We start from the raw sequence: 26,282 nt of genomic DNA, 5'->3' as shown, positions 1-26,282 counted from the left end.
CATAAGTTTTTTTGAAATGCGGTTTTCTGGATTGTTGTTGTTATTGTCTCTTACTGAAAATGTTCAGTAAAACCAACTCTATGATTAACCAATGGCTATTGCAACATTGATCTTTGTAGAGTAGGTGTATTTTATATCTACTCTGCATATGAGGCCTTTGGGAACCAGCACTTCCCATCAGATCAGCACAGATGGAAAAGGTCAGCCTGGAAGACAGGCTGTTGCGAGTTCACTGAAAGGAAACAAACAATCCTTTCATGAAAAATGGTTAACAACAAGGCCCCTTTCAACTACCACCTCATTTTGGCATGAACTCCAAGGAATGTACAATACCTGTAGCACAGGCTGTGAGACACTCTTTAAAAGTCACCCCCCCCCCCAAATCCTCCACAAGCCACTGACTGAAGCAAGGCTATTGTTACTTCTAGTGTGTCACAACTAGCTGTCAGTATTCAAATGAATGCTCATAGAGGAGTCAGCAATGGCAAGGATCTTTTTTCTTTTGGAATAACAGCATCTTTCATCTCTCAGGAACTATTTAATGAGACTCAATTAAGTTCAAGGGGATTGAAGCTGGTGAGGCAGGGCTCTCCAATTCTTATTTCACAGCCACGCCAGAGAAAGCCATTTTATAAATCAGGCACTATCACAATAACCTTCAGTCCAGGAAATGTGTAGCCAGAAAACTGCTGCCTTAGAATGGCAGGAGGAATTGAAACTTTGGGTCTAACGCAGGGGTTCTCAACCTTGGCAACTTTAAGACTTGTGGACTTCAACTCCCAGAATTCCTCAGCCAGCTTTGCTGGCTGAGGAATTCTGGGAGTTGAAGTCCACAAGTCTTAAAGTTGCCAAGGTTGAGAACCCCTGGTCTAACGTGAAGGGTAAGATTGGTGCATGTTGTTAGAAGAAAACTTATATGTATGGTTTCTTAATTCTGTATAATAAATCTACTGATGTAACCTTCTTGAAGTTGCTTTAGGAAAGCAGAACAGGAAGAAACTCTTAAGTGCTATACCTGATATAAAGCCTTGATAAATGCATTGTATGCTTTATAAGTTGATTTATGACTGGAAAATTGTAAGAGCACAGGAAGTTGCTTTCAATCATTTCAGGCTATTAGCCCAGTCAACCCAATATTCTGACTGACAGATCTCCACATTCTTAACGAGAGATAAGCAGTTGAAGCTGAAAAACATCTAACATCTGAAACAGATTGCCCACCACTGAGCTACAGTTAACTGAGTATATATTTAAAGAATGATACTAGATTTTAAGAGGCTTCTAGGCCCCATGGCTTGGTAAGTGAATGTTCCCAATCCCTTGTGCCGTTTTAGAGTAGCATTCTTAGGACTAATGTTTCATTAAGGCCATGTGACAATGAGAATGCTGTTGATCTAACTTGCCATTTTTCTTAAGTGAGATGTTTTATTCATTAGTTGTTGATACTGCTGAAATCACCAACATCAAAAAACATATAAAATCCAGTAGTAAATAATCACCAAAAAAATCACTGAATAGAGTCCACTAAACTGGATTCTATTGGCAATCAACAAAAATAAATACATAATAAAACAAAGATAAACCCAAGCTGCCCAAGCTCCAAATGCTCTCTGAAAAAGTTAAATTTTTACCAACCTCCAGAATGTCATTAAAGCGGTTCTTGGCTGCTAGTGAGGCAACAATAATTGCCCTGAATCACAAATGACTATTAGCCATGATTCAATACATGTTTGACTATCTGAAGCATTTTATACCAAGATAGATATTTCTTTGTTTGTAAACCTCAATGTGAATAGGTATAATCAAAACATATTGTGGCATAGGATTACCAAACATTATAAACAATCTCCTCAACTCAATGGCCATGAGAAGCTCTATGTAAGGAATGTAATTTGATTATTTACATATTTAGATGCCTCTAAGGGATTAAGGGGGCAAAAAGTATTGCTATAACCAGCAATCTACTAAAAAAAGAATTTACTTCATGTGGATTTATGCTGCCTAACAGAGAATCTGAAGTATAATATTTTGTAATAAAAGAGAAAGTGCTGGCTGTTTTTCAAAGAAGAAACACAGCTAAATTCAACAAACAGGACACTTCTTACCATGATCCAGTATGAGTTTGTGTAAAGTAAGATTTGATTTATTAGACAATCTATTTCCTTTCTGAGTTATTTAATATCATTCTCTACACTCCAGTTTATTTTCCTTTTGAACAGTTTACAGATTCAAATCTGTCCTACCCCCCCCAACTATAGTTGGATAAAATCAAAGACATCTCTCAACATGATCACTCCAGAGGAGGAAAGCAAGCAAATGAGCTAATGCCTGTATTTCTGTACACATTACTAAAATCTCTTGCATTTTTAAAATTAGAATACCAAACAATCTTAATTTATAAGGGATAAAGGAGTCAAAATATTATCATTAGATTATAACATGAAAGATAAATGGATACTATGCTCTAACACTGGACTGAAACCAAGGAAAGATATTACACATTTTAAATCAAGTAACCGCAAAAGTTTGGCATTTTGGGGTCAAACTGTTTACATAGTTTGGTTGATTTGGCAAAGTACTATAAATGTATTTAAACATTCAGCTTTTAGAAAAGACTAAATCTTACTGAGCTATATATTTGAAGATTATTCTGTTTTGAATTGCAAAGAAGAGTTCACTCACTAAATGCATCTCATTGGAAAAAAAACACCATACATAATCAATTATATTGCCAAACAGAAAATAGGCTATACTTTTTTGTATGGGATTTAAATGTATTTATCAGGGAACATGATACCCTACCTGTTAGAAGCTGGCATGCATGAAGAAGACAGCTCATTTTAATAAGCTACATGTTCTCTTTCTTACGTAGTTCTGATGCTGAATGTGGGGATTGACTAATTGATTAATAAAAGTTATTAATCTTAAACTGGATCGCTGTCTATGTTCCTCACCACTGTTCCAATAAAAAGACCCACTTGCAATATCAAATAATGATTCTATTATTTCAGTGGAATTTCTGAGGGCAAGGAATATTCAAGTTTGCAATTACCTAGATACATTAAGAGGAAAATAATTCAGAGAAATAAAGATTTGAAAACCAAGCACATGAGGGACAAATGAGCAGGGAAGGAAAAAGATAGAAAAAAGATCATTTGACAGTACCAAAATACAACAGTGAGTTGTAAACAAACATGCCTATCTAGTGGCGCTAAGCTGATCATTCCTTACTGGTGGTCTTTCTTTGACAGAGATTTTGCAGTGAACTTCCCCCCCCCCCAAGCTGATGGCAGAAGCTGAAGTCCCAGGACAATGACATGAATGGAGCAAAATATTCTTTCTTGGCAAGGAGAGGTGAACTAGCTTCTTGCAGTTGCTCGTTCTCTGGCCAGTGAATGAAACCTGGTTAATTTTCTTATTGCTGTTACTAAAATCCATGTACTTCTCTCCCCTTTTTTTAATTGGTGTGGGCTACTTAAGAATAAAATATTTGTCTTAAAAGTAAAATCATAATATAACCTGAATAGGATTATAAACAGTAAAATAATAGCAATATAAATAAATGTTCCTAATTTACAAGCAAAGCCATGCATACATTAAAAATTACAACGTGCACTGATGTGTTGCATGAGCATTACTACATAAATGTTACTACAATAGAAAACCAGTAATTTAGGACTGGTTATAAAGAAGATACAATGTTTGTTTAAGATATTGGTTCTTATTCTGCAGATATAATTTGCACAATACTGTTCCAATATCAGGATTGCACTATTTACTTGATTATTTTAAACTGGTTGGATTAAATTAAATCCCATAATCTTGGGCCTATTAAGAATAATCTTGATAAATATTCAATATATGTGAATGGCAATAAACTGTGGAAGATCGTATTAAATCGCTTAATCAATTAGAAAGATATAACTAATGAAACAACTGAGCAACCTTCTACTCCTTCTGAATTCTTGGAAACTGAAGAAATAACAAAAATTACAAAAAAGTGGAATAGTCTACTTCAATATGTAGGACAGAATACTTTTCTAAAACGGATCCAGCTGCAAAATGGAATATTGTTCAATTACTCTATGTACCCCAGTACTGCCTGCTATAATAGGCAGCTGCTCTCCAAGGATCTCATCCAGAGGGCTCTTGTATCACCTCTAGACAGAGACTGAACTAGTATGTTTGTTACTCATTTATGGCTCCTGAACACATGGAAGCTTACTCTCGACACAAATAGGGTTTTAAAAAAAAAAAAAAAAATTCTTCAGAATCTACTAATATGCAAATATAAAAAGATTTAATCCTCACAGAAACTGTAGGTTATTTAGCATATGGTTTAAAGCAAATGATATACTTAATATATATGCCTTTGGAAATAAAGGAATCTACCTTCCCTTCCCTACTAATCCTCACTTATGTAACAGGATAATTTATTCTTAAGTAATTATTCTGTTGTCACTGAAAGAACATCCTGTTCCCAGTACTTGTTTCTTTGACCATCATGGCTATAATTCATTGCAAATACGTCTTTCAATATCTATCTATCTATCTATCTATCTATCTATCTATCTATCTATCTATCTATCTATCTATCTATTTCTATCTCTCTCTCTATCTAAAATCAAACCTTTTTTATTCTTCCTCTATTTATTGTACTTTTCTTTTTAACAAGATGCATCATTTGATTTTTTTGTTTAAAAAAGGGAGAAATATATTCTTTTCATAACAAAACGTAAAAAGCTTTTCAGCTGCATTACTTTCTATCATTTTCAAAAATCTATACTCATGTGTTTCTTTTTCCCTTGTAGCACCACTGCAATCTAACACAACGAACAGGTAAAACTGCCAAGATTTACCCAGTCTTCTTTGATGAGGAGGTAGACTCTTTGGAGCTGGATATTCTTTTTTAAAAATATTGGGTTTTAGTTTTCTCGATATATCCTTTTAGGTTCCCGTTGATTACAAAAGGGCACAAGAAACATAAAGCCTACCACTGGGCTATCTATCCTGGAAAGGTTTTTAGTGCAAGGTTTAAGTCCCAAGCACATGTAAAACAAGACAATAGGGTATATGATGCTTACTCTATTAATGATTCTGGGTGTTTTTAAGCTATAGGTAGTCCTCGACTTACAATCACAATTGAACTTGAAATTTCTGTTGCTAAGCGAGACATTTGTTAAGTAAGTTTTGCCCCATTTTACGACCTTTCTTGCTGCAGTTTTTAAGTGAATCACTGAAGTTGTTAAGTTAGTAACACAATGTTAAGTGAATCTGGCTTCCCCATTGGCTTTGCTTGTCAGAAGGTCACACAAGGTAATGACATGACCCCCAGGACACCTCAACTGTCATAAATACATGCCAGTTGCCAAGCGCTGCAATAGTCATGTGAAAAATGGTTATAGGTCACTTTTTTCAGTGCTGTTATAACTTCAAACAGTCACTAAATGAATGTTTGTAAGTCAAGGACTATCTGTATAGTGGGTGTTAATTAAAAACAATATTAAATGGTAACTGATATGAAACACAAAATATGAATATGAAACTCCTATGAAAATATGAATATGGGTGGTGCAAGCTCCCTTCTAACCTGTAATAAAGCCTGGACGTTCTTCAACTTCAGTGGCAATTTATGTCATAAAAATACTTCCTCAAAGAAGAAAGCTGAATAGATGACAAAAGTACAACCACAGCCCTGACTTTACGATACCTATATAACACGGAAGCTTAAATATTCTTAAATAAAGAACTACCCAACTAAAAACCCTGAGCCTAGATGGAAAAACAAAGCAGACAATTTTCTGCAATTAGACACTGGAGCCATTTCCAGGCGCATCAAGCAAATAAGGGCATGGGCCATGCTAGCTGAATTCTGGAACTCAGAAGGACATCAGGCTGATAAAGGATGGTTTGAACTAGAAAACTGCATCTTTTTTGTTATGGGTCATGGCCAAGGAGGACAAACTGGTTTCCAATCTGCATTGCTTAAATCTTGATACCGCTCTAGTCATACTTCCAAGATAATCTCAGCACAAGCCAAAATACAAACAAACAGACAAAGCCCATCCCCCAAAATGGCACTGATTAGTGATATTTTGGACCAAAGGAGAGGTTCCCAACATTCTGCAAAATTGTGGGTGTGAGTGTTTTATTTTCATGTATATCTGTATAAAACTTATAATGCCATACCTGCTGTCTTTTCTTCCAGCTTCTAATTGCTGGGTATTATATTTGGGTAAGAAACAGGCACACTGATGTGTCATTACTGTATTTGGGAAGTCTAAAAACATTACTTTTATTGATTGTGGCCAATCATGCAATGCCTTGAATCAAACTAAACCATAGTTTGAATCCTTCAAAATCTCTGTCTTGCTTTTTTATTTAAAAAAAAAAAGACATTGAAAAACAATTGAATGCCAAAAAGCTGTAAAATCAAAGGCAGAGTGAGGTAGTCAATTTTATCTTCAAAATGTTAGTATTTGAAAAAGAACTAAAGAAAGGACTATGGTATTTAATTAAAATTAAATAAGAGAATGGCATTAAACAATAATAAAGGTAACTGAATAATAACGATGGTTCCAAGATACCAATTTAAGAAATTAAACGTTTTACAGTTTTTACTGAGCACATCAATCATTGTAGCACATCTACCCACAGCTTCATAATTTCCATTTTTTAACCTCCTATGTATTATTTCAGGAACATATGAAAATTTACTGAAACCTGTGATAAGAATGTTTTTGGGTTCTGTGTTATAAATAACTAAAGGAGAACCTAGGGGGAGGAAGTAAAAGGAACAAAGTGTAACAAAGAAAGGTCATAAATATAGAGAAAACAACTGCCTTGACATTATCTAGTCAGTCCATCTACAAAACCTGTGTGCATATGGAAACTTTTGGAGTTAGTAAATAAATCAGGAATAAGTAGCAAAACTAAAAACAACTCTTCTTGTTTTGGAAACAGACATGGCCTTTCTGGGACAAATGAGTCAGTAAAGATCTAGTCCCATAAATTTTGAAATAATTAAGGGATTTACAATTGGGAAAGATGAATAAATTCTATTTCATGATAAGTTCTGGTCTCAGAATCTGCTTTATGTAGTTATGAGGATGCATATGGAAGGAAGGAAGGAAGGAAGGAAGGAAGGAAGGAAGGAAGGAAGGAAGGAAGGAAGGAAGGAAGGAAGGAACCAACCCAAGGACTCCAAGATCCGTTTCAGCCCTATGATATTCAGTGTTTCCCAAACAGCCACACACAGGAACTGTAACTTCAACTATTGATAGCAAATTCCAGAAGGCTACAATTTATAGTTTGCTTTTTACCCTCTTCCAGATGTTAGTCAGGCAAAAAAGCATTTCATGAAATCAAGGGGGACCTGGATTACTCTGCAAATCTGTATGATAGACCTGGGTGTTTCTAGGAGGAAAACCCACACACCTTCATCATTGTTCATCTTCCAAAGCTATACAGTGACTTTCTTCCAGCAGTAGTTAAAATACTAAAAAAATCAGCATTGGGAGAGGAAAAAAACCATGACTTTTGGGATGAACCCAAGAGTACAACTACAACTAGATCTCAGAGATTCCCTCCCCCCCCCCTTATAAGCACACTTCTGATTGAGAACACTGAGCTTTAGGTTGCCAAAAATAAACATAAACAAAACAGCTTTCTTCAACTGTCACTCTCTAAATATGTTCCCAGGAAAGTGTCAGGCTTAGGAAATAAGCAGATGCCATATCTTTGTTGGTTGAACCTTTTCTGCAGGCTAACTCACTTGTGGATGACTAAATCAAAACTCGGATGAAAACAGTTTATCTCAAAATCCAAGCAAGATTTTGGCACAGAGCATTTGCAGCATAGGATTTTGCAGCCAGCCCACCAAAACCAGAGGGAGTCCTCTTATCTCTGGGTGGCTGGCTGCAAATACTCTATGCTGTAAATGTTCCATGCCAAAATCCTTCTTATATTTCAAGATGGATATTTTTCAGCCAGTCCCCAGAAACCAGAGGGAGTCCTCTTAGTAGGTGGCAGAGGTCTATGACCATCTCTGCTGGCTTCACCATTAAGCCAGCAAGAAAGACTGCAAATGGTAATCACATGAATGCCAAGCACCCAGATCACAATCATAGAACTATAGGGGTATTCAATGGCTATAACTTCAAGCATGAGTCATTAAGTCTCTTTGCTCATTGCCATCATAATTTCAAATGGTCGTTGAATGATTGTTAAGTGAGGACTACCTGTGGCAGTGAGGGACAATTAACCACCAAGTGGTTGCTGTAAATGACCAATCTAATATTTGTTAAAGTTATCAAAGAACCTGAACCCAAAGCTGACACCTGCCTTCCTGTTGTCTTATGTTTAGCTCTCCCCAACTCAATGTACACTTTGCTATCTTAGCAGACTGCCCTTTTTGTCAAAAGTGAAGTAATTGCTTCCCAAACATTTCTATATTAGTTTATCATGTCTATTCTTCCATATTAATGGGATTATCCAAATTCCAGTGTTTTCCTCTGCCTTCCATGCTGTTTTTTGGGGGATCAAGAGGAATGCCTTTAAGTCAGTGTTGACTCCTGGTGACTTCCTAGATGCCTTGCAGCCTTTTTGGGAAGGTTTGCCAATGCCTCCTCCTTTGGGATGAGAGTGATTGGCCCAAGGTTACTCGCCGGCTTTCTACCTAAGGCAGGACTAGAACTTGCAGTCTCCTGCTCTCTAAGTCTGATGCCTTAATCGCTATTTCAAAGTGTTCTATTCCTTCCATGCAGTACACAACCCCAAACATATGCCATGCTTTTTTTGTGTGAAAAATAGGAAAAGTACACACAATCACTTTGGATTATTGCAAATTATCTTCTTTGACCTGCTTGCTTTTATGTATTCACCCACTCCCATTATCTCTCTCCTGTGTATTCCATCTCCCCTCTTCTCCCCCACATCCTATGCATTTTCATGGTCATGCTGCAATCTCCCTTGATCTTTCTCTGGGATATAACTGTCCCTCCAATTGCCCCCTATTTGAGGGTGAAGGTTCATTCTCTGAGCTGGAGGGTTGGTTTCCGAACATTTCATTACCAGGCTAGGTAACATCTTTAGGGGATGTCTGCGTCAGTGTTCTACTTATACAAGGGCTTCAGGTGTGGGAGTGTCAAGTGAGGGTCTTGTGATGGGCCAGGTGGGAGTCATCAGAGAGAGGTTTGTGATAAGGAGGTACTTCAAGTAAGGGTTGTTGGAAGGTGTGAATTAGTGGGTCAGGAGTGAGTTATCAGTGGGAGGCTGGTAATGGGTCTTGTGATGGGGAGATTATGTCATGTCAGGGTCATTGGAAGGTGAACTGCTGGGGGGGGGGAGAGGTGCTTGAGGGTTGGTGCTGTCTCCAGATGGCTGTTCGATTGATTTGGATTTTGGGTTCATATGCTGGTTGTACATCAATATGTCTGCTGATGAAATTGCTTGTGGAGTGCCAGGCTTCGATGAATTCCTGAGCGTGGCAAGTGGTAGTGTGGCCAATGATTTTAGTGTTGCTCCAATTGAACTGTTGTTGTTTGGTGTCAGTGTAGGTAGCTATTAGGGATTTGGGATCGTGCTAGCCAGTGTTCGTGGATCCTGGTTTTTACTGACATGCCCCCTCTTTATCAGCTCTCTCTCCTATTACTCAAGAACTCAGAAAAGTATTTAGTCTGCTGGTGGCAGGAATGGCCCATAAAGCAAAATACAAGTATTTCAGCTGTTTCTCTTTCCCTAAAAGTGGCTCTAGTGCCATAGTAGCTAAAGGAAAATGCAACTATATACAGCGATGTCCTGTGTTCCAATCTGAAACATACCCAGATCACAATAAACATTTCAAGAGAATACTTGGCTCTTACCTTCATCAAACGGTTAATATTATGTCTGAGATTTTCCAAAATTACACTGAATATTTATTTAGAAAATATGTCATTGGAAGCTATAACCTGAGAATAAAATGTTTCTCTACATGGAACAATATTTCTCAAAATATTCCCATGGCACAATTCACTTTCATTTCTATTATTCTGATGGGAATAATTCTTATCAAAGATACAAAATTTAAGGTCCAAGTTTCAACACATCTGCCCGAATCCTGACATTGTGGCCTTCAGAGGCCCTCCAAAAGTTGTCCCCACATTATACCCTTTACTATGATAGAAATAAATGCTGAATATGTGTGGGATTAATTATTGTAAATCACAATTAAGTTAAATTAAAATTAGTGAAATCTAATTCTCCCCCCCTCTAATAACATCTACTTTGGGGACTGTAATTTCTAGTACTTAAAGGTTATATGGGAGCCCTGACCAAGAAAACAGTTGCACTTATAGCTTATTAATAGGCAATCAGAACTTGCTAACAAGGAATCAAAGTACTTTTTTAAAAATAAATCTTGATCAGCCACAGCAGGTGGCAGCACTTCTCTGAATTTGGCTGATCTCAAAATAGCTAAGACAGGTCAGACCCAGTTATTACTTGTATACTTAGAACACCCGGTAAATACGAGGATTATAGGACAGGGGTAGTCAACCTTGGCTCTTTTATGACTCGTGGACTTCAAGTCCCAGAATTCCTGAGCACAGCTGCTCAGAAATTCTGGGAGTTGAAGTCCACGAGTCATAAAAGAGCCAAGGTTGACTACCCCTGATTATAGGATATAGTGGGAAGATGAAGAAAGGTCTCAGAGGAAGGCAAATAGAAACCACTGTTGCTGAGATAAAATATATAAAAGCATTTGTGTAATCATCGAGAGGTACGATATTTGATGTTATCTGTAACATGACATGAACTGAAAAACCTGGTGGGGAGGTAAGAGTCATCAAAATCAAATACAGGTAATCCTCAACTTACAACCACAATTGAGCCCAAAATTTCTGTTGCTAAGTGAGTCATTTGTTAAGTGAGTTTTGCCCCATTTTATGACCTTTCTTGCCACAGTTAAGGGAATAACATGGTTGTCAAGTGAATCTGGCTTCCCCATTGACTTTGCTTGTCAGAAGATTACAAAAGGTGATCATATGATCCTGGGACATTGCAACTGACATAAATATGAGTCAGTTGCCAAGCATCTGAATTTTGATCATGTGAGCATGGGGATGCTGCAATGGTAGTAAAGTGTGAAAAATGGTCATAAGTCACTTTTTTCAGTGTCGTTGTAACTTTGAACAGTCATTAAATGAACTGTTGTCGGTCTAGGACAGGGGTGTCAAACTCGCAATGCCACCTGACATGTAGCAACATATCGCAACTTTTTTTCCATTGCCGGCAATGGGATGAGCGTGGTTTTGCCATGACACATCCGGCCTGCGGGCCGGCAGTTTGACACCCCTGGTCTAGGACTACCTGCATTAAGAGAAAAGCTAACTTAACTTAAAAGTGTACAAATTCATTAATGTGTTCATCTCAGCAAGAAGAAGAATGGCACCAGCATTAATATAATTCGGGGCTTTTTTTAAGTAATGTTTTTTTAAAAATGGTGGTATTACCGTATATTTAAATGATTTAAGAGGGTATGGATAAATAAGCGAAATATACAAAGTAGAGTAAGATATTAATTACAGAGGCAACAGTTCTTTTCTATATTATTCCTCTGCATCACAAAGCAGTAATCCTTTCTCAGAGATTTCAAAAACACTACTTTAAAATGTTGATGAAAATAGTTACAGGTAAAATGCAGCATTCTAATAATTCCATTCAACTTGTTTTTTCTTTTCATCCTAACATCAGAATGCCATCTAATCACAGCTCAAACCAATGACAGGATTATCTAAGAATGTACTCAATTTATAACCTGATCAAAGAAACAATCCTCAACAGAAGAACAGGATACAACTGAATGCAAATCCTATCATCTTCTGGCATTTAGCAGTACAATATATAGTAGCGGGGCTTTTTTTGTCATAGAATGCCCAGAACAGCACCTTTTTTGGATGGAACCTTGTAGGATAGGCAAGGCGGGTTGTATGAAGTGTGTGAGTTCCGGCACCTTTTTATTTTCTCCCAAAAAAAGCACTGCATAGTAGAAAACTAGCTGGCATTAACTACAAAATAAGTAACTAAGAGCAACTATTTTCAAATTGCGTTGTAGGAACAATTGTACAGTTATTTACAAAATTTCTACAAATGTTTTTTCCACCATTAAATATCTTTGAAGTTAATGTGTAAACATAAATTTGTCATCCCTTGTTTAGCATTATAACAGTCTTCTGAAACATAAAAGACTCCTAACCAAATCAGTGTTGAAGAATAGGAAATGTAAACATCACTGAACTAGGCCGGGTCATTTCAATACTGAGTTAGTGAAGAGAGAACCACAGAATAGTTGTGCTCCCATTTAAGGTGTACAGCAAAAATGTAATTTTCTTAGGAGAAAATAATGACTGGAGACACTATGTGATAAAGAATGAAAGAATAGTGCCATGTCATAAACTGAGATTAAGGATTAATTCTAGATCTAATCAGGCTGAACTCTAGACAGCCAATTCTAGACAGCCAGATCAGCATTTTCATAAACGCTGAATATATAAGATTTCCGTAATTCTTAGCCAATATGGTTATTAAAGATTGAACTAAAGAATTCCAGGTTAATAGATTTCAACTTTATCATTCAATTAAGAAGCCTTTATTAACTGGGCATTGTTGAAGAGAAGGTGGAAAAGGAAAAGAAGTAAGATAATATAAACAAAGTTGTATTTAACACACATTTACAATAGATTTGCAAAAAAAAAAAAAATGGTTATCAAAGCAAGAGGCCAGAGTACTTCAACACGGGGGAGTTGGTCTCTGGAAATCTGATGCATCTGAATAGTCAAGTTAATTCTAACTCTACAGTTTATAAGTGGACAAAGAAGAGACTTTTGCTGAGAAACTTTTGAATGTAAAAAGTCACAGATAAAATTCCTAGTATATTAATGTTTAAGCTTTCATAAATAATTGTAACCCCAATATATGTGACTGGGCCAGATCTTTATTTCAGAGCAGATTAGACAGGATCTGAAGACAGAGGGCATTGACATTTGTTCTTTGTCATGATCAAATCATTTCCTTATCAGACAATGGATCATAGAAACCCTGGCCCTTTGTGTGGACCCTTTAAAATGATCAGCCATGTGGTTCCAGATAGATTCTAGAGCAGCGTACCTCAATCTGTTTAGCTTTGCGGACCAGCGGGGTGGGAAGAGGGAATGGTTACATGTGCACAGTTCCATTTGCGCGAGTGGTGGGCACAAACGTCCACTGCTCAAATAGAGCTGGGTGCACACTTATCAGCTGCTTGTACAATGGAGCTGTGCACATGCGCACGCTCAACTGCCACTTCCACAGCCTGGTTCTGAACGGGCCAAGGCCCAGTAGTGGGCCTTAGCCCGGGGGTTGGTTACCCTTGTTCTAGAGAGTGCTTGAGAGTTTTGTTGAGAATTTGGTGTACAGTATATTTCATGCCAAGTTCATTTCTGAAATTCAGAGATGGCTAGAGAGGTGGCAAAGATTGCTCTTGTAAAATCTCCTACTCTTGCCAAGAGAGTGTCTTGCAAGTGGCTCCTTGATTTATCAAAGACCTATGACAATACAGGAACTGAAAGTATCTTCCTAGAGATAAGATGGTGGAAAACCGAAAATAGATCTGAACAAGTATTGATAGAACTTGAAGCTTACACAACAACCAATAGCAATACTTTTCATTGCTACTTTCCCCCACAATTACCAAAAAGGGATCTACCCATGATTTAAATCTATCACATTTCCTTATTTCTTTTTCTGTCTTTGAGCAGTGATTTGTCGTTTCCAGTTCTGTAAGATTGGATAACTTGACTGAAGAGCCTTCTGTTGCCTTAGATTACTTTAGGTATTATGTGCATGAATTACTAAATGACAACAACCTACAATAAGCATCTATTATACCACAAAAATTAGCAATGTCAAGACTTAAACATCCTAATGCTAACTTTGCATACAGCTGTTACAAGTTAATTACCTTTTGGTGGATGCATTTAATCATTACTTTGCAGAGGGATGTGTGTGTGTGTATGTGCTTTTGAAATGGCAGGAAAAATGTTAAATTGAACCAGAGATTATGATATAAAAGAACCAAGTAATACTCTGCAGTTAGAGGCTTTAGCTCTTTAATCATGCAGTACAATTTTTAAGATTGTGTTTTGGCAGGTGAAAAAGAATTCCTGTGGTAGCTTGTTTCTACAGTAGCCACATTCCAAAGAATATAATCTTCAACATAATCAGAAGTATTTTGACTATGGCATAGATTTCAACATACTTCGCTTTCATATAATACAAACATTTTTAAGAAGGTTTTTTCCACCCAGTTATTTGTTACTTATTTTAAGCAACAGAATATGTTTGTTTATAGTTGCAAAACATCAACTATAAATTTAATGATGCAAATAATTTTAATGTACATACATGCACTTTCCATGCTCAATTTATCGCAAATTCCCCTGCAAAGCAACAACTGTGTAAAAATACATATTTTCTGCAAACATTTATTCTGATTTCGATAACAACAAATTGCTTGGAAAAAATACAAACAAGTTGATAGTTGGGGAAGTATATAGTAATAGTAGCTAGCTGATAATACCCAATGTGTTTCCAATATTTAAGAAAGAGACATAAGGAAGAGACTGCGAAATTTTAAAAACTGTTTGAGAAAGCCAGTGATTAGTAAGTAAAAAAGAGCATATGTCATAAAATATAAAATTAAAGAAAAAGCAGCCTTTGTATTAAATTTGTTTTTATGATAAAAAACAAAAAAGCTCATATTTACACATTGTATCCATATTACATTTTTAAAAGTCTCAGAAAATAATTAAAAAGACAAGGAAAGACAAAATGATACACTATCATCAACAACTGAAATATCTATGGGCTTGAACAATTCAATCCATTAAACTCTGCATATGCTCCAGAGATTTAACGAAGTGACCAAGTAAAATTACTTAGGACTGAGAGACAATACTCTAAGCCAGGGTTCCCCCACCCCCGAGCCATGGATCATATCAATCCGTCATACAGGAGGTGAGTGGCGGGCAAGCAAGCAAAATCAGAACCACCCCCCCCACCAGGGATGGTTCTGATTTTGGAAATATTGTCTTCCATGAAATTGATTCCTGGTGCCAAAAAGGTTGGGGACTGCTACCCTAAATTGACTTCAAGAGATGCATTCACCCATCTTCTTCACCGCTCGCCTATTATCTGCAGTTTAAATTTTAAATGAAATCTAGACATAACACTTTCAGGAACTCACAAGTTTTCTAGAGCATTATTTTGTTACATCCAAAGAACCTGGGTTCCAGGAAAACTAGAATTGCAGTAGAGGAGGATAGATTACTGAACTACAATTTTCATCAGCCCCAGCCAGCATAGTGCTAACTTATGTACTGTAAGAAATACTGTGCTGTAGTGCAGCAACATCATGAGGGTCACATGTTCCTCATTTCTACACCAGAGGACAGTGTGTATTCAAGATGGAGTTTTTCAAAAGTTTTAGCATTAAAAATACATAATACACATATTTTCAGAAATAAATATATACAGATGGGAAAATGTATACAAAATATAATTTTTCATTATTTCTTAAAAATGAAAACAGAATGATAACAGCTTGAGACTGAACACATATGAAAACTGATGTAGACTGTTTTGTTGACTTCTAGTAATGAAATAGACAGGAATCTGATATGGTAGAATCTATTCTTATTAAATTCATCTTAGAAGACTTTAAAAGTTTCAAACAAACTCATTGTGCTGCTTTCCCTTCATTTCAAAAGCATTGCTATCTTAGTCACTCGTCCACCAATTTATGAATGCACGTAATACCAGACTGCCAGCACACCTGTTCTTTAATTTTTGCTAAAGAAGTTAAAAACTAATTCTAATTATTTACATTGTGAGCATACTTCTAAAATTAGCTAAGTTTACCTATAAAATAAATATGCAAGATTATGTACAAATTATAATTTACAGTGTAAATTAATTATATATTTAATCACAGATGTTTCTATATTTCAAAAATATCTATTATATTAGGGCTGTCAAAGACTATGCTGAACAGGTACTTTGAGAATTGTAGATCCAACAGACTAAGGTTAAACAACGTTGTAATAGGGGTTTTATAATACTACTTTTATTTTATTATATATATTCTTATTTATCTTTATATTGTACTACTTGTTTTTCTGATGTGTGTGTATATGTATATGTGTGTTTGTGTGTAACAGTTGTACTATTGGATATTTTACTGTATCTGACCTTACAACTCTGAACAAATAATCTTCTTTGTCACACAATCAGCCAGATATTTAGACTGGATCTGGCACTTTTGTCTACCAATTGAATCTTTCCCAAGGCCTGGGATAGGTAGATTTGTATGTGTTTGTGTGAATGTGTGTTTTAACAACCTTGTAATCCCTTGCATCGGGGTGGAGTTGGGGCGACTAAATGGAGCTGAGCATTTACTGGCTGGATGCCCTTCCTGACACCTACGTGAAACTCACAGCAGTTATTTTTTGTTTGCGCCCAGAGAGAGAAATATCTGTCACTACCTAGAATCAAACTCACAGCCTCCTGATTGTGAAGGGAGAGCTCTACCACTAGGCCACCATGCCACTCGGATAGGCAGATGTTATTTAATGATACTAAAATTATCATCAGAGGATATAAATGGTTCCAAATAAAACTACCTTTTGTAATTGACTGATGGTGACTTTGTCAATGCTGAGTGTGTTCAGGTGGTGCGCTAGTTGTTTTGGAATTGCACCTAAGGCACCTATTATTATAGGTGCTATCTTTGCTTTCTTTTGCCACAATTGTTCTACTTCTATTTGCAGGCCTTTATATTTTGTGATTTTCTCCAGTTCTATTTTTTTCTGCTGTCTCTAGGTATTGCAATATCCACTTGGTCTTTCTGATCAAAAAAGCATGGCAGACACTTAACTGTTTGAATTCTAAAGTCCCAGAGTACTTTTAACATCTTCATTTGTTATTACTTTGGCTATTTTGTGTTCTCATCAGTTCTTATTTGCAAGCAAATGGTATTTCTTGCAACTATTCCAATGCTCCATTGTTGCTACTTTGTCATGCTACTGTTTGTAATCTGTCTGCATGATCTTTTTCCAGCATTTAACCAGGTGATCCACTGTTTCTATTTTCTCATTTCTAGCTTTATACTCATTTGTTCTTAAGACTTGGTCTCATGCATCCAGAATTAGCCTCTCTCTCTGTCTCTCTCTTTTTTCAACTTTCCTTTGCTTAGCCATTGTCAGGTCTTGTTAGCTGCTTTGTCTTCTAGCTTTTTCATGTACTGGTCATGTAATAATTTTTCTTGCCATGAGTCTTTTCTATTCTTTAAGAGCCATGGTGGTGAGTGGTTAGAATGCAGTATCGCAGGCTAACTCTGCTCACATTGGCAGGAGTTCGATTCCTTCCTTCCTGACTGGCTCAAGGTTGACTCAGTCTTCCATCCTTCTGAGATCAGTAACATGAGGACCCAGAATGTTGGGGGCAACATGCTAACTCGGTAAGCTGCTTAGAGAGGGCTATAAAGCACTTTGAAGCGGTATATAAATCTAAGTGCTATTGCTATTCTCTGTTTGGTTATTTCTTATAGGTCAGTTTGGTCTTTCTACTATTCAGTAACCACTTCTGGTATACTAGCTTTGGTATGTTTTCTTCAGTATGTCCTTCAGATATTCTTCCTCTGTTCTTGTTTTCTTCTTCAACTGACTGATATAATTGCAACACTCCATACCTATTCATGCTCCTTGGTAAATAGTGTCTGTCAACATCTCTGCATGGATGAAGGGGTTGATTCATTATCATTATTTTTCTGGTCTTGTTATTCAGAGCTTTTAGTTCTGCTTGAGTCCAATTCTAGCTGTATCTAATGAATGGAATTGAGCGACATTTCTACTACCAAGTTTGGACTTTAAGATTTTCACTCTTCTGTTGTATTAACTACTAATGTTCTTCTTGGCCTTGTTATCAACTTGAAGGAGACTCAGGTATTTGTACTACTACTACTACTACTAATAATAATAATAATAGTTGGAAGGGACTTTGGAAGTTATCTAGTCCAACCCTCTGCCCACGCAGGAAACCCTATACCATTTCAGACAAATGGCTGTCCAGTCTGTTCTTAAAAATTTCCAGTGTTGCCGCATTCACAGCTTCTGAAGGCAGGTTGTTCCACTGATTAACTGTTCTAACCTTACTTTTTTCATCACTGAATTTCCTACCAGCTTGGTGTCGTCTGCAAATTTGATGAGTTCCCCATCTTTCCCCTTATCCAAATCATTGATGAAGATGTTGAAGAGCACTGGGCCCAGAACAGAGTCCTGGGGCACCCCACTACACACTTCCCTCCATGTAGATGCAGTTCCATTGATGACCACACGCTGAGTATGGCTGGTCAGCCAGTTACAAATCCATCTGGTGGTGATGCTGTGTAACCCACATTTTTCTATCTTATCAAGTAGGTTGTGGTCTACTTTATCAAATGCCTTACTGAAGTCCAAGTAAATTAAATTCACAGCATTACTCTGGTCCACTAATTTTGTCACTTGGTCAAAGAATGCAATAAGATTTGTCTGGCATGATCTGTTTTTGACAAACCCATGTTGGATTTTGGTAATGGCTTTGTATGCCTCTGGTGTTCGCTGATTCGTTGCTTGATTATCTTTTCCAGAATCTTCCCAGGTATTGAGATCAGGCTGACAGGTTTCTAGTTTCCTGGATCATTTTTTTTTCCTTTTTTGAAGATCGGAACTACATCAGCTACAATTACATCTTCCTTCAGACTCTTGATGTTATTTCCATAGAACATTTTGATTCCTTCAATTTTTAGTATTATTCCTCTGTTGATAGCAAGGGTAGCATGTTTATCCAATCCAAAGTCTATTGCAATATCTTAGTTTTATATTTGGACAATGTTGAGCAGTGATGCTTTTTAGATAGAATTTATTTAATGTTATTATATATGTTATTTATCTTTATATCTTATTATACTCAGTTTTTTTCTGATAGATATGCATATATGTATGATTGTACATATGTATGTAAAAGTTCTGCTATTGGATATTCTTTATCTATTTTGTGGTCCCACCAGTTATGGTATTTCTTCCAGATATAAACAATTTCCTTTTAGTAGGAGTTTATTTATCCATATGCAAACAAAAATGTAAAGTAGCTATGTTTTACCAACCCACAACTAGCTTTTAGTCAATAAGAAGTTTAGAGGCTTACCTTTCATATATAGTTCTATCTTTCTAATAAGTTCATAGGATTTTGATCGATCCAGTAATGTCCTGATAGCAGGAAGAGGATCCAGAATTATAGTTTCAGGATGAGCATCAATATATTCCTAGGAAAATGAAGACATGGCATGTGATATTCTTCAGAGAAAAAAAATACTGTTGGAAACTTAATACATAATAGGAAGATACCTCCAGTTCAGCATACTTTCGATTAACAATAACTGAATTTCAAGTAGTATCACAGCAATCATTTAATTACAGATGGTATAATTTTCAACCATATCCCAAAATTAAAGTGATACAAACTATAGTAAATGTATATAATATCTGTAAACATGTTGGATGACAACTCCTCAAATTCTCACTAAAGATGGTATGCAACTGCAATTCCAAATAATTGGAAGACATCAGACAAGAACAGCTGATTTGCAATTTCTCTCATTCCTCCTATGTTTGTATACAAAATTTTCTTAACAATATATATGCTAAAAAGCCTTATTTGAACCTTTGATGATACTTTCATTGCAATGAATACTAGCATAACAGCAGCAGAAATACCAGGTTATGCTGGGTCATTAAAACAATCTAGGTATAGCTAAATTTAAAATAATGTATAAATTTTTCTATAGCTACTAATCATAATGGATAGACATAACACTTCCTAAGCTAGACAGTCAAATACTGAATATCAGTTACTGGATCCACAAGTGATGGTGGATTCACATTGTGATTGTTAGTTCCCCAGAAATACATGACTAGACACTGTGAGAACAGAACACTGAACGATCTAAACCTTCTTAAATTGACAATTCATACAACAACCATGATAGCAATGGGACCATTAAATTAACATCTGATGAAGTTAGACTCATGCCTGAATAAAAAAACTTATAGTAGTAATTGTGCTAACCTTATGTCTAAAGACTTAGACTGTATGCAAAATGTAGTCAGTTATGCAATATCTCAAGTTTAGCAGAGTTACCAATACACCACATCTTTAATCTGATAAATCTGGATCTATATTCTAAAAAGCAAATCCAAAAATCTTTTTAAAATCTTCAATAATTAAAAAGCCCACCAATAATCTCCTGACTCCAAATGAAAATCCATCCTGAACCTTCAACTGTTTTAATTCTGCCTTTAAACTGTTTAGTGCTATTTTTGTCAGAATAGCAAGGATACGGATTCTATTTATATGCAACTCCGTGTTAAACTTTTTAAAGGGCAATAGGATCAATCTAGTCAATACTGTGTGTGTACTCCTATTACATTTTCAATATCATATAATCTATAGATATTTGGGAAAATGAACCTTTGCTTGGATTTCAGGACAGATATTTATTAAGATATCTTTAAAAACTCACAGAAAATGAAGGAATTCCTTTATTTGTGAATCATCAGAACTGCATGCCAAAGAACAGCGACAGTAAACAGTAAGAGGTGGGTTTCCATAATTTTGCTTTTAAAACATATGCTGCAAAAGGGAGTGAATAATTTATATCTCTCCTTTTAAAAATGTAACCTATATGTCAAACTGTCTATCTTCAAGTCTTCTTTTGTGGAAACCTTATTAAAACCTGGAAGACAATTATTTTTAAGATAAATATTCTGATGTCAGATTGTATAAAAATAGGAATCCACAGACTCATGATTGTTTATTGTTTAATAATATATGCTGCTCCAATTAAAAATTACTCTGAGTAACTTGTAATACCATATCTAGTATTAAGATTGACAAGTAGAACAAAACATTACAAATTATAACAAAGATATAACAAACCTACATCAATTGCTACCAGCTTCTTTAGGACTGACCAGTCCATATCTTTAAAACATCCTCTCAAAGAGCCAAGTCTTAATGACATTCTGAAATTGTAGCAGAATTGAAGATGTTCTAGAGATATGCTGTTCCAGAGAAGTGGAACAATGACAGAGAAGGTCTGTCCTCATGGTCCATGAAGATATCACCCGAGGGGGTCAGGACTTGGAGAATTTCCTTTCTTACTGGATGGGCAGGTACCACAGGCAATATATATAATCTTTTAATCTTTTTTTTTCTTATTTGGTTTGCCTATATTCTTTGTAGCTATCTTTTGTTGTACACACACTCATATGTATATACTATGTATGTGTGTAGGTGGGTGTGTATACACACATATGTATACACAAATACACACACACATATACATAAACACACATACATGTGTGTGGTGTGTGTGTGTGTGTACAACAAAAGATAGCTACAAAGAATGTAGGCAAACCAAATAAGAAAAAAAAAGATTAAAAGAAGCCAAGGCAAAATAAAGCAATTTTGATGGAAATAATTGTTTAGGCTTCTCCATCGAGATTCAAACAACTTTTATAGACTATAATGTAGAAAAAAATGATGAAAAGAAAGTAAGAAGTGTTATGAGAATATTAAACAATTCAAAGACTCCCAGGTGTAGATAATTAAGCAATGTTGAAATATGGACATGCTTATGGAGTAGCTGTGTGATTTTTTTCAGTCTCTTTCTCCTCCCCCCCTTTTTTTGTCTCTCTTTCTCTGTGTGCAGGCGAGTGCACATTGCAATACTTGGAGATAGCAGAAGAAAAGAAAACTGGAGAAAATAACAAAGACCTACAAATAGAAGTAGATTGATTGTGGCAAATAAAAAGCAAAGATAGTACTGATAGTACTTGTGTGAAATTCCAAAACAAGTGAGCACCACTTGAACACCACTGGCATTGACAAAATCACAGATCAGTCAATTGCAAAAGGTAGCCTTGCTTAGAACAGCTTACATCCTGTGATGATACCTCTAATATATTTACATAACAACATCTGCCTATTCCAGGTCCATGGGAAGGAGTCAATAGGTGGACAGAAATGCCAGATTCACTTTAAACATCAGACTATGCAACCATCCATAATATTTATTAAATGTGTATGCTGTTGGAATCCCTGTGAGTCTTCCCACTTTGTTTTACAGACGTTAAAGCTGGGTATGTTAGCAAAAGTATACAAATAAACTGGGTGCAGCAAGAATAGGGTAATTAGGAAATGTGTAACTTAAAACAAGAAAAGATATGGACAAGAATGAAAAGATCCTGGATGAATTTGGACTGGATAAAAAACAAATGACCGATGTGAAAGACATACATTGAGGTGGCTTGGTCATAGAGAACAAATGACGATCAAATCACAAAACAAATATATAAATTAATGAGTGGGTGGAGTGAAAGAGAAAGGTCAAGAGGTTGCTGATGTGATACTCAGAAAAGAGGCAAGTGAGAATTGTAAAGAACAAAAGGTATTGTATGAAGCAAAGTATGGACGTAAGAAAGCAAGAATGATTAATAAAGATAGTAAGCCATTAAGAAATATAGTGAATGATGGTTGTATAAGCTACATTTAGCTATGTTTCTTTTTCTGTTTATCTCATGCTTTAATTATGTCTCCTTATTTTTTCCCTCCATTACTGCACTCTCCATAACTTTGCTTTCTTTGAAAGTAAACAGCATGATAGATATATTTGTATGCAGGGCTTTTTTTGTCATAGAACGCCCAGAATGGAGTTCCGGCACCTTTTTTGGATGGAACCTTGTAGGGTAGGCAAGGCGGGCTGTATGACGTGTATGAATTCTGGCACCTTTTTTTTTTTAACAAAAAAGCACTGTTTGTATGGAAAGCAGAACTATTTAACTATTGAACTCATTTTTTGCATCTGTCTTTACACAAAGGGAAAAAAACAGACCAACCTATCAAAAATAGTGCCATAAAAAACAAAACAGAAACACAAGTTAAGATAGGCAAGAAAATGGTTAGTGAGCACCTGTCCAGCCTAGATGAGTTCAAATCACCAGGACCAGATGGATTACACCCCAGAGTTCTCAAGGAACTGGCAGATGTGATATCGGAGCCACTGAACTATATTTTTCAAAGATCCTGGAACACAGGGGAACTACCAGAGGACTGGAAAAGAGCTGATGTAGTTCCCATCCTCAAAAAAGGAAAAAAAATGGATCCAGGAAATTACAGACCTATCCGCCTGACCTCAATACCTGGGAAGATCCTGGAAAAGATAATCAAACAACAAATCAACGAACACCTAGAGGCAAACAAAGTCATTACTAAAAGCCAACATGGGTTTGTCAAAAATAGATCATGCCAGACAAATCTTATTTCATTCTTTGACCAAGTGACAAAATTAGTGGATCAGAGGAATGCTGTGGACATAATTTACTTGGACTTCAGTAAGGCATTTGATAAAATAGATCACAATCTACTACTTGATAAGATAGAAAAATGTGGGGTAGACAGAACCACCACCAGATGGATCGGTAAGGCAGGACAAGAAGCAACGGGTGGAAACTAATCAAGGAGAGAAGCAACCTAGAACTAAGGAGAAACTTCCTGACAGTGAGAACAATTAATCAGTGGAACAGCCTGCCTCCAGAAGCAGTAAATGCTCCAACACTGGAAGTTTTTAAGAAGAGACTGGACAGCCACTTGTCCGAAATGGTGTAGGGTTTCCTGCCCAAGCAGGGGGTTGGATTAGATGACCTCCAAGGTCCCTTCCAACTTTACTACTACTACTACTACTACTACTACTACTACTACTACTACTACTACTACTACTATTATATGTATACTGGAATATGGGAATATAAGCAACAGATTTTTTACTGATTAAACTCAGTAATTCTTTTTGTGATGGAATGATAATGAATGCATGTAAGCAGAACTAAAAAGAACATTTGAAAGAGGAGCTTTGAAAAATGTGTTAGTGGAACATTTGTCTCTGAAATGTTAAAGCAGCTGTGACCTTTGCAAGGCTGGTGTGGCCACTTTGTGGCCTCCAACTGACAGACTGTACAAATACATGTGTTTGTACAGTTTCTTTGATGACAGCCCTAATGGAAGCATTGTCTCTGCCTCCACAGACAAGGAAAGACAACCTTTACCATTTCAAAAAGGGGCTCTTTGCTTGAATTAAAACATTCCACAAAACAGATTTCTACATGTATATACAGTAGATGAACCATATATACTTTAATGGTGGGATAAGCAACCTCAAGTCTACATGGAACTCCCTAATAGACATAAAATCATACCACCAAAATTAGGCTTGATGATTTTCAATAACAACCAAAGATAGAACTAAAGATAGGAAAGACAAAATGTGACTTTTTATAAAGGAAACATTCCCATCCTCACTCTCTTTTCCTTCTAAACTCAGAAATTATATAAAAAAAGGAGGCTGGAAATCACTGTATCATCAGAAGACCTGTGGTCCAATAATAGGTTAAGAAACTCAGGTGAGGCTTCTGCCCATAAAACATTACTCATCACTGGTTTAATGAATACATAAAAACATTCCTGACTGGACATTATTAGTCCAGCCCATCTTTCCCAAATTTGGAATTATGGGAATTGAAAATACACGGCAGACTCAAATTGAATGAAAGCTAATCATTTTCTAACTTCCTAGTCCTTTCATGGAAGCATAAACTGGGAAATAACATCGATAACATAAAATTGGATGCCCTTTAATTCTGAGAAGGATAGATCAATAATTCTTTTCCTTAAATAAAAGAATGGGCTAAAACAGTTCAGAACTAAACAAAATCAATTCCTAGATGTAGAAATATGTTCGTTTAAATTTGAAATAGATAATGTGAAGAAATTAAGGAGAAACGTGTAATACTTTAGAAACAGTTAAAAAGTTACCTGCCTGCCACTTTGAGTCATATTGAGTCTGAGAGGGCAGAAAGTCTATTCCAAAGAATAAGGCTATACAAATCTTCTTTTAACTACAAAACAAAAATAATTACAATGCCATTGTTCTATTAGGAACAAGCTTGCTTTTAATTTTCTACATATCCGGGAGAAAGAGAAGGAAATACTGCTAGACATAGTGTTTTTCCAAGCTTTGGCAATAAATGAACAGTTGTGTGATCATGTCATCAACGGAAATATGCGACTTTTAAAATGCAAGCAAGGAAAATGCCCCCTTGAGCAACAGCAAAATAAAATGGCTATATTAAGGCATTGCATATTTTTAGCTTGACCCTGGATTTCTCCATCTCTGTATCTCTATTTTAGTTAGGCCCAAGGAGTAAAACTGATGAGGAATACCTATTACCTCTTAGGCAGTTTGTTTAACAGCAATGTCTCTTGGGAGACCATCTCAGTTATTTTCACATGGGAAAAAATATTATAGGGAATAGTAATCTTAATCCTGATAGTGGATCATTTTAGGGCAAAGATTTATAGAAAAGGCTATATTGCATTCCACACTCTGTAATCTCATTTGGTGAACAGGAAACTAATTACTAGTTCATCTACAAAGAACAAGCAATACTGTAGAAAGAAAATACAGATCCAGTTTTCAAAATAATTCTTCTAAAAGCAGAATTCTAGGCAGGTTTCCTAGAATAGCACAGTTAGTTACAGGACAAAACAAGTGAAAACATGTCTTTTCTTCCTGTTTTTTTGCATAAGTGGGCTACTTTTTGGTGACCAGGAGCTGCACTTAGCACTATTTGAGTGGCCCAAGGGATGCAGTGGGGAAGGTGAAGAGATGTTTCATTCCATATGAACATGACTGGTATGATCTATTTTTTCTTTTTTGTCGATTTTGTAAAAAGACTATGTTGTCTACTTATATACTTATATACTTATATACTTGTGTGCTATTTTCTATCTCAATATGGCACCATTTTTAGCAACTGAATCACCAAAATTCAATCGTGTTGTCAGGGAAGTGCTCTCAATACCACAAAATTTAACTTTGTAGGTTGCATAAGATGCACAGTACAAAGACAATGAGAGGGGGCGTTGTCTTACCTGAATGCCGTTTCTCAGCACGGGAGATGGATAATCCACTAATGGGTTAATTTAATCCTCCTGCCCAATCAGATCAAATCAGCCAAACTTGCCACGCCTGTCCTGGGCCTGATTCCCCAGTTTTCGACGAGGACGCAGCTACTGACTGACAGCATGACGTGTTGGCTAACAGAACTAACCCT

General features: G+C 36.2%; 1 protein-coding gene across 4 annotated transcripts in view; it reads right to left on the bottom strand.

Moving 5' to 3' along the window:
- ITPK1 (inositol-tetrakisphosphate 1-kinase) overlaps positions 1-26,282 on the bottom strand; it is a 148,117-nt gene that overhangs the window by 30,230 nt on the left and 91,605 nt on the right. For all 4 annotated transcript variants that reach the window (XM_039365899.1, XM_039365901.1, XM_039365898.1 and 1 more), the window contains one exon: positions 19,258-19,375. In XM_039365899.1, coding sequence (XP_039221833.1) covers positions 19,258-19,375 — 118 coding nt within the window. The remainder of the gene's footprint in view (positions 1-19,257; positions 19,376-26,282) is intronic.

The sequence above is a fragment of the Crotalus tigris genome, unplaced genomic scaffold, assembly GCF_016545835.1.
Source record: "Crotalus tigris isolate CLP2741 ecotype Arizona unplaced genomic scaffold, ASM1654583v1 scf7180000020201.887925, whole genome shotgun sequence".
NCBI lineage: Eukaryota > Metazoa > Chordata > Lepidosauria > Squamata > Viperidae > Crotalus > Crotalus tigris.
This window is presented reverse-complemented; position numbering and strand designations above follow the sequence as displayed.